This window comes from Halichoeres trimaculatus, unplaced genomic scaffold, assembly GCF_033239565.1.
Source record: "Halichoeres trimaculatus isolate MK-OKI-2021-1 unplaced genomic scaffold, fHalTri1.1 fHalTri1_scaffold_9, whole genome shotgun sequence".
Lineage (NCBI taxonomy): Eukaryota > Metazoa > Chordata > Actinopteri > Labriformes > Labridae > Halichoeres > Halichoeres trimaculatus.
The window spans coordinates 71,709-81,183 of NW_027437188.1; the positions used below are offsets into that span (position 1 = coordinate 71,709).

The 9,475-nt window shown below is 39.5% G+C and overlaps 1 protein-coding gene across 1 annotated transcript; it reads right to left on the reverse strand.

Annotated features, from left to right (window-relative positions):
* Positions 1-614: 614 nt before the first annotated feature.
* xaf1 (XIAP associated factor 1) lies at positions 615-9,137 on the reverse strand. Its single transcript, XM_074679976.1, has 7 exons — positions 8,997-9,137; positions 4,004-4,139; positions 3,727-3,783; positions 2,094-2,325; positions 1,939-2,006; positions 1,588-1,815; positions 615-1,474 (listed from the first exon to the last, which is right to left on the reverse strand). Exons 1-7 carry the CDS (start codon positions 9,032-9,034, stop codon positions 1,442-1,444), a joined length of 792 nt encoding a protein of 263 aa, XP_074536077.1. The 5' UTR covers positions 9,035-9,137; the 3' UTR covers positions 615-1,441.
* Between the last annotated feature and the right edge of the window lie 338 nt (positions 9,138-9,475).

Consider the following 9,475-nt stretch of genomic DNA (forward strand, 5'->3'; position numbering starts at 1 on the left):
AGGATAAAGGCTTACCCGGGGGCTAATCTGTTTGTGCTAATGTTGCCTCCAACCCACGTGCAGCAGTTATTCTGCAGTGGTCTGTTCAAACTTGAGAGTCTATCAATAAAATGAAGAGTGAGGTTACGTTAGCTCTGATTGGTAGATGACTGGCAGGACATGACCAGGATTCACTAACGTTACACATTACAGACATGTCTCAGAGCACCGGGCTTCCAGCTGAGCTAAATATAGACAGCTACTAAACTACATACAAACTGACAGTGTTAGCTTGTTGTCACTTCAAAGCATAGCTCTACCTAAATGTTAACAAATACCAAACCTGTTAGATCTGGTAAAAAGTTGTTTTGAACAAAGTAAAGTAGAGTTGGAAAGAAGATCTGATCTCCATTCATTTTCTTAACAAATACACACCTTCTTAAGAGTGACGTTTTCACCACAGCGTGTGTGTGAGACTCAGGGCCAAAAGGGGGCACTGTGGTCAACTTCAAACAGATCCTTCTCTCAGCATCTTTAAGTCAATGGATTCACAGACCTTTTTTTTCCTTTTTTCCTCAGAATTTATCATTATTATTATTATTATTATTTTCATTTTTTACATTTTTGTGCTTTTAATTATAGAGGAGAGGACCGTGAATAGAGTATGAAACAAGAGTGGGGGGATGACGTGGGCAACAGACCACAGGCTGGATTTGAACCCAGGCCACCCACCCAGGATGAACCTCATGAGATGTAACCTACACTGCAGCCACCTGCAACCTGGAGTCACAGAATTTAACATTTCCTTTGGTTCATAGAAACTTACACAGCTCCAAATCCATTAAACAACTTTAATTATTCCTTTTTTCAATTTCTTAACATGTTTTTCTCTCAGTGTTGGCAGAGGTAACAAGTATCACAAATCTGTATCAGTATTTTTATTTAAATGAGTAAGAATCGATGTCATCAGGAGTATTGGGGTTACTACAGGTAGACCAGGTGAAAGCAAAAAAAAAAAAAAAAAAAAGGTAGACCAGGTGAAAGCATTCTGCTCATTCTCAGCTTGTGTTAACTGATGCGCAGCTCCCCACTGTCCACACTGAGGCCCCACCACTTCCTCCTTGGAGTTTGCTCACGTTAAATATGGTGGAGTGTACCTCCAAACTACTGTCGTCTATTGCCTTTCAGTTTCTGATCATTGAATGAACTGACATGATAAACATTTGGCTGATTCTTTCAGCAGTAAAACTTTAAAAACATAGAAGTAAACCATGATAGAACGGGTTGATGTCAGAGGAAAATGAAGAGCACAGGCCGTACGCTCCGATCATACAAACACCTCTATGAACGTGAAAGACGTAAATCTTCATTCTAACAAGAAAAAATCTAAATAGTTGAATCAGCTATGGTTGTCTTCGTCCCTCTGAGCTGGTTGATCCAGTCTGTGGTGCTCCCTCTGTCTTTATTTGAAGTGAACATGAACTCTGCACTTTTTCTGAAAACACAAGAAGCAGAAAAGAACCGTCAACATGAGCGCGCTCTCATCACAGCATGGGAGCTTGTTAAAGACTTCGTATACACAGATCCTGACGTATGCAGGGTCGTCACCTCGTGCCAGCGCAGCGTGATGAGAGGCAGGGCCAGGTGACAGTGAGGACAGGTGCTGATCTGGTCGGGGTTGCCTCCACCCCAGGGGCCGTTTCTGGAAGCTTCTGACCCTGAGGTCGCCTTGTAGATGCTGCTCAGCCGAGGAGAGGACTCTGCCTTTGATAAATCTGAGACTTCCTCCTCCTCTTCCTCCTTGTCTTCTTGATTCTTCCTCAGGACACACTCCAGCTGTTTGGGAACAAAGATGAGAGTCCTGCGGTGAGGCTTTCTGAGGGGGTGGAGACACGCCGCCTGACCTAAAATCTTAATCTAGAAATGATAAAACAAGTGTTTATTGACTTATGTATTCACCTCATGTTCCTCTACATCCTCAGTGGGATACGCAGCCTCACACACTCTACACGTCTCTGTCTCCTTAGCTGCAGAAAGAAAACAGGCCTGGTTTGTTAGAGTAGAGGGGAAACTTCCTGGCTGTTAACTGAGGCTGCTCTCTCTATCGCTCTTACTGCTGCTTGCTGCTGGTACTTTGTTGGTAGTTTGAGGAGGACCTGAGGCGTTGGCGGTCTCTGAACAGGTCAAAGCGTGCTGAGGCTGCTCCCTCAGGGTGACGTAGCGTCCACACTCCCTGCAGAGCTCAGTGCGGCTCCCACAGGCCAGACAGTGCTGGTCCAGATCTTTGAAGGGCATCTCCAGCTCGCAGAAGAGACAGGTCTGCAGACGCTCCACACACTCATCAGTCTGAAAGGAGAGACGCAGAACAGAGAGCGCAGACTCAGGATCCTCCCTACTTTTTCTCTTTCTTATAAATGTCATGTCAGTGGCACCAAAAAACTGAGGGATTGTGTTTTTGTTACTGTCCAATAAACCTGTTATATTAATAAAGGGTGCCGTCATGTATCAATCATGTATGTAGCATGTTTCTGATCAAATTAGCCAGCAGGAAACATGTTTTTATTCAGAGAGAGGCTTTGCAAAATACACAGGATGGAAGGAGCCAGAGTTGTTACAAAGGAGAGCTGCCTTTCACTTTATAACCAAACTGTACTCATCCTCAGTACCTGGCATTCGGCATCAGTACTCAATTGTACCAATTTTCGGTACTTGTGTATGTTTATGTGGTAATAAATATTCATTTTTTAACAATAAAATCTAAAAGTTTTTCAGTTTACATATTTATCTCTCAAACTTGCAATGCTGTGTTCAAGTCTAGCATGGAAAATCGCCCTCTCTTCCATTCCCTCAAAGTCACAAGTGTGCGTTTAGGTACCTAAGCATGGTACCATTTGATTTTACATGAATCAGTACTACAGACAGAATTTGGTCAGTACCTGTAGAGGGATTATCAGTCTACGTCATCATAAAGATGTGCATTTGTTTGACTGCAGAAGCAGCGTTTAGCTGTATTTATACAGAGGAGTTAGCATTTTTAAAACGCTGCATTCAACCTGATAGCAGCATCCCAATGTCTGGTTGTTCTGATTCCTCTAGAATCTCTAGATTCCTCTCTGGATACACCCCGGGTTTCTCCTCTAAAAATGTCTGTCCACTTAATATCTATCTGCTTGCTGATCTCCTCTGTTCACTCACTGCTATTTCACAAACCTGGAGCTGACTACCATCCGTCACAGTGCTGATATTTAGTTCAAAAATGTGTTTATTGGTGGTTAATTCCTCCACGTTGGTTGGCAAACCATTAAACTCCACAGTGCTTTTGCACTCATGTTGCACGTGCATCGGCTGGTGTTGACAAACAAATAATCCCTCTATAAAAGGACCTGACTTAGTACCCATGTCTAACTGTTACTGTGAGCAAAAGAAGAACTGAATGATATTTTAGAAAGTTACAACCCTGACATTAGAGGATCAAACCCATCATACATCAAGGCAGCTTCTTGCCCTGCGAGGCTGCCACTGATGGGGGGGTGAGAGCAGAGCAGCTGTCTGTCTGTATACAGACTGCTAAATATTCCTGTTTCTACAAACTGCACCTTTAAATAAAAGATGTTTACACTCTGAATGTAGCTCTGCCTGTCTGAAGCTGCTTAAGGAGAATTTTTCCCCTTTCATACATTAAAGTAAAGGAGGAAACTGAATATTTTCCTCTTTGTGAGGGCTCAAACCACATGTTCGTCCCCTCACCTCATGATCCAACAGGTGACCACGCTCCATCTTCTTGTTACACTTTGAGCACCTCACCTGCAAAGAAAAGCATCAAAAAGACATCAGAAAAGAAGAGCACAAGTCTGTAACATGAGTGTGTGTGTGTGTGTGTGTGTGTGTGTGTGTGTGTGTGTGTGTGTGTGTGTGTGTGTGTGTGTGTGTGTGTGTGTGTATGTGTGTGTGTGTGTGTCTGTGTGAGTGTGTGTGTCTGTGTCTGTGTGAGTGTGTGTGTGTGAGTGTGTGTGTGTGTGTGCACCTGGGTGTGCTGCTCCTCCCTGTGCTGGTCCAGTAGCTCTCGGTGAACAGATTCCTCACAGTCAGGACAGACACACAGGAAGCGGCTGCAGTGGGACTCGTGCAGGGCGAAGTTGGCCACAGCAACACCTTTGTGGCTAAAAGACAGACAGAAGAAATCACCCATCACCATGATCTGTGAAAACTGTTGAAAACTGTGCTCATCTGATTTCTCTGTTGAAGCCTTTCATTGAAGGGTTTGGTCTCAATGTAAGGTGCGCTGTGGAACAGCTTTATAGTTCAAATCAACACTTCAATCTTTCAGTGCAGCGTGACACAAAGGTTTTAAGGTTTTTCTTTAAATGACTTAAAACTTTAGTCACTGTGTCTACATTTACATTTCTAAAACCATCCACAAATAGTAAATGTGAGCAGATCATTTCCATAAACCACCCTCTGTATGTATAAAAAAAACAAAAACAGTGCAATCAAATGATGTGATAAATTGACCTATTTATTGCCAAATGGATACAGTTAAAATTGGCGTTAGAGGCTTTCAGAGTACTCCCTGGGTAAGCCAAGCAGCCTTCCCCAGACTTCTAAGAGAAGGATAGCAAACTCCCATTCATACATACATGCATGCATACATACATACAAACATACATACATACATACTGACATACATACAAACATACAAACATTAGACCATACATACGTACATACAAATATTAATACATACATACATAAATACATACATACATAAATTTATACATACTAACTGACATACATGCATACAAACAAACATACATGCAAACATACATACACACATGTATACATACAAACATGCATACGTATATACATACATACAAACTACAATCATACATACAAACATGCATACATACAGACGTACATACAACCTGACAAACATACGTACAAACACGAATACATTCATACATACATACATTAATACATACATACATACATACATACATTAATACATACTGACATACATACATACAAACAAGGAAACATACATACATACATGTAAACATACAACCATACATACATATACACATACATACAAACACACATACAAACATACATACATACAAACAAACATGAATAAAAACAAACATACATATATATACATACATTTAAACATACATACAAACATACTTAAATTCATACATACTGGCATACATGCATACATACAGCATTAAAACATACATACATACAAACATACATTAATCATACAGACTGACATTCATACATACATCAATACATACATACATACATACATTAATCAATAATACATGCAGACAAAGAAACAGACATACATTCATTCATACATATATACGTACATACATACATACATACATACATACATACATACATACAAACATACATTCAAACATTAAAACGTACATCAATACATGCATACTGACATACATATATACACATATACATAAATACAAACATACATACATGCATTCATACATACATAAATACATTAATACAAACATACTGACATTCAAACATGCATACCAACAAACATGCATACAAGCATACATACAAACAAACATACATACATAAAAACATACATCAATATATACATACATACATACATACATACATACATACATACATACATAAATACAGACAAACATACATAAGTATATATACCTACATGCATGCATACATACATACATACATACATACATACATACAAAAAATATACAAACATACTTACATTCATACAAACATTCATACAAACATACATACAGACATACATACAAAAAACATAAATACATACATACATACAGACATACATACATTTACCTACATGCATGCATACATGTATTCTTACATGCATACATGCATACATACAAACATATATACAGACAGCGTACATACATAAATACATACACACAGTGCACATACATACATACATACTATTATTCATGAATACATACTTACAAACATAAATACATGCATACAAACTTACAACTGTTCATATTTTCATACAAAATACATGCATTAATAATCCATACATACATGCATACATACCTACATGCATACAAACATACATACATACAACCATATGTACATGCAGACAGGGTACATACATGCATGCATACAAACATTCATACATACAAACATATATGCATACATACATACATACATACATGCATACATACATACTTGCCATCATACATACATGCTGATAGCCTACATACAAACATGCATTCATTCAGTTGTGTTGGTTGTTACATCTACAACATTTAGGGCTCTAATTTCGTGGCGCAGCGCAGGGGGTGCAAGCCTGGCGCAGCCTGTGCAGTGCTAATTTCGTGTGGCGCACCGCCGTGCGCTGCCAATTTGACAATTTGGTAGACCGTCTGCGCAGAGATGGGTGTGACAGCGTGCCAGGGGGATTTGATGGCGCACCAGGGGAAGGTGTCAGCAGATTCATGTTGGCGCAGTGACAATTTCGTGCCAAAAAAGTGCGCTGAAAGCTCGCCAGCTCCAACCTGGTCTATTCTCAGCGCAAAGCGGAGCGCACCCCACGCAGCTGTAATTTGGTGACAGGCGCACATGTGCGCACATGTCATCAAAGCCTCAGAGGCAGGTTTCCAGAGTGTCAGACACATTTTGATGCAGTAAACAATCACAGCAATCATTATTTAATGTAACTGTCTGAACCAGCATATACATTTATATCTATATTAACTGTCCTGTCACATCTGATGTCAGATTAAAGCCGTTTGTCATAATGGAAAGTTAACCTGACGACAGCTGGAAGTTTGATGCACATCTTACAGTTAAACAATAAACAGCCTTAACATCTGATACTGAGTATATATCTGGTTCTCTCATTTCATTTAATTCAAAGAAAAGAGGGAGAGAAAAGACGAAGAAAAAAGAGACAAAATAAATGTTTGTCACTCAGGATTTACCCATGATTTCCCATATTTCTCTGTTTTAGTCTTTATTTTTAACGTGATCTAAAAAGATGGAGTACATTATTGTAAGGAGGATGAGGCGGAGACACTGGGAGAGTATACAGTATATCACCAAAGGTTCTGCTTGGCGATGACAAACCAGGAGTGCAGGTGGATCAAAAGTATTCTGAATGGATAAGCCAGCTGTGTAACTGTCTCTTCATTTTGTTCTCCTATTAATGACAAAGGAACAGATTACATCTGTCCCGGGAGCTGGCCCACAAGGTGACGCGCGTCGTATCCTCCGATGTGCCCCGCTGTCCATTGACCTGCTGCAGGCACAGCGGCTCTGACCGTCTCCACTACCAGCACTCTCTCCGTGGTGCTGGAGATCAGTCAGACCAATCAGACGCTGCGCCTCAGCCGCAGGGCATTTAAAGGCGAGGAGAGGCGCTCATTTGATTGGTGAAAACAGCGCTCGGCTGTGTTAAACCCACTCACGGCTTTTCTCCTCCCTCTCTGCCATTTGCGCGGAGGGAGGTGTGGACGCACAGCTCTGCGCTTATGTGCGCCTGTACTGCGCCTCTCTTGGCACTGCAGGAAACTTGCAAAGTGCGCCGGTCACGCCCTGTGCACACGGCAAAGGCCGGCGCAGGACAGGTGCGCCTGCGCCTGGACTACGAAATTAGAGCCCTTAGATTTAATATTTAGATTGAACATTCAGATTTATATTTAGATTTTACATTAATATTTAACATTTCTAAGGAAAGCATAGCAAACTCCCATTCTTACATACATACAAACATACATACATACATACATACATACATACATACATACATACATACATACAAACATTAAATCATACATACTGACATACATTAATACATACATACTGACATACATGCATACAAACAAACATACATACAAACATACATACATACATGCATACATACAAACATAATTACATGCATACATACATACAGACAGACATACATACACACAAACATAAATACATACATACAAACTTACATCTGTACATGCATTAATACAAAAAAATGCATTAATAATCCATACATACATACATACATACATACATACATACATACATGCATGCATGCAAACAAACATATATACATACATACATACATGCATACAAACATACATTCATACATACATACAAACATACATTCATACATACATACAAACATACATTCATACAAACATACATACATACATACATACATACATACATACATACATACATACAAGCATACATGCATACATACATACTTACATGCATACAAGCATGCAGATAGCGTACATACAAAAATACATACATACATACAGTTGTGTTGTATGTTACATTTACAGCATTTAGATTTAATATTTAGATTTAACATTTAGATTTTTATTTATATTTAACATTTATATTTATAAATAGCATTTATGTGTGACATTGAATATTTTCATTTAACTATTTAAGATATTTCTAAAATGACAAATATTGCTCTAAATGTCATAAAAGGTCACTAGAGAAAAATCACACGCGTTTTTTTGCACATGGTTTGAAGCTAAATGTGACGAAACTTTTTTTTTTTTTTTTCCAACCATGCGCTGCTTTACAAACGGCGCCCACACACAGACACTCCTTCACTGTAGCTGACTCTGAGCTCACTTTCACTTTGTTGTGGAAAGTGAAAGTGAACGTTTAGTTTTTCTTCAGATGAAATGTAAAACCTTTGCTCAGGTTAATGAGAGTGTATAGCCTACTCTCATTATAAACTCATTATTAAGTACCAGAGTGTGATTTACTTCAGATCACTTCACAATTTAAAAGAAAAAAGGACAGTGGCTCAGGTCCCACGCGTGGAGTTAACGTCACTGTCGGAAATGCACTAACCCTGACAAACACATGCTGACAGTGACTGAACTTTAATCTTACCCACTCCTTCATAGTCTCAGAGTCCGTGTCACCTCTCCTCATGTGGAACCTGAATGCACCCCACAGACGGATCGTACTAAGCATGTTTTATGTCTCTGATGGTCTTCCTCACAGAAGTGAACACTCACCACTGTCCACACGTGCGTGTTTCCCCCGTGGGCTCCATGGACAGAATGTTCCTCCACCGTCTCTGACAGAACAAAGCCAACCTGAAGCCTCCAACTTCAATTCTCGTCTCATTTGATCAGAACAGAAAGTGAAAATTCACTGGATCACGACCTGTTGTTGTTGAAGTTGTTGTTTTTGTTTCACACTTCTGCCACTAGATGGCGCAAATGATCTATATATTTTTCCGAGGTAGGAGCGCGGCTTTCATTCAGACAGACAGCACGAAGAATCAACAAGAATGATATATACAGCAGAAAGTTACACAGACTTAAACAAACAATATTTTAATCATCCAAAGCTTTTACGGTGAGTGTTTTTCACATTTCAAGGTTTTTTTTAAGTTTTTATCAACAATAGCTCCAAACTTATGTTTCTGTTTACTTCTGAAATCTCATAGTGTTGGTTTGACCTGGGGTTGCTCATTTTAGTTTTAAAATGA

Excerpts from the sequence above, each read along its gene's own strand:
- xaf1 (XM_074679976.1), bottom strand. The coding sequence starts at position 9,034 with ATGGAGCCCACGGGGGAAACACGCACGTGTGGACAGTG. Across the intron at positions 3,784-4,003 it reads GGGAGGAGCAGCACACCCAG|GTGAGGTGCTCAAAGTGTAA; the intron begins GTGCACACACAC and ends TTTTCTTTGCAG. Across the intron at positions 2,326-3,726 it reads GTCACCTGTTGGATCATGAG|ACTGATGAGTGTGTGGAGCG; the intron begins GTGAGGGGACGA and ends CTCTCCTTTCAG.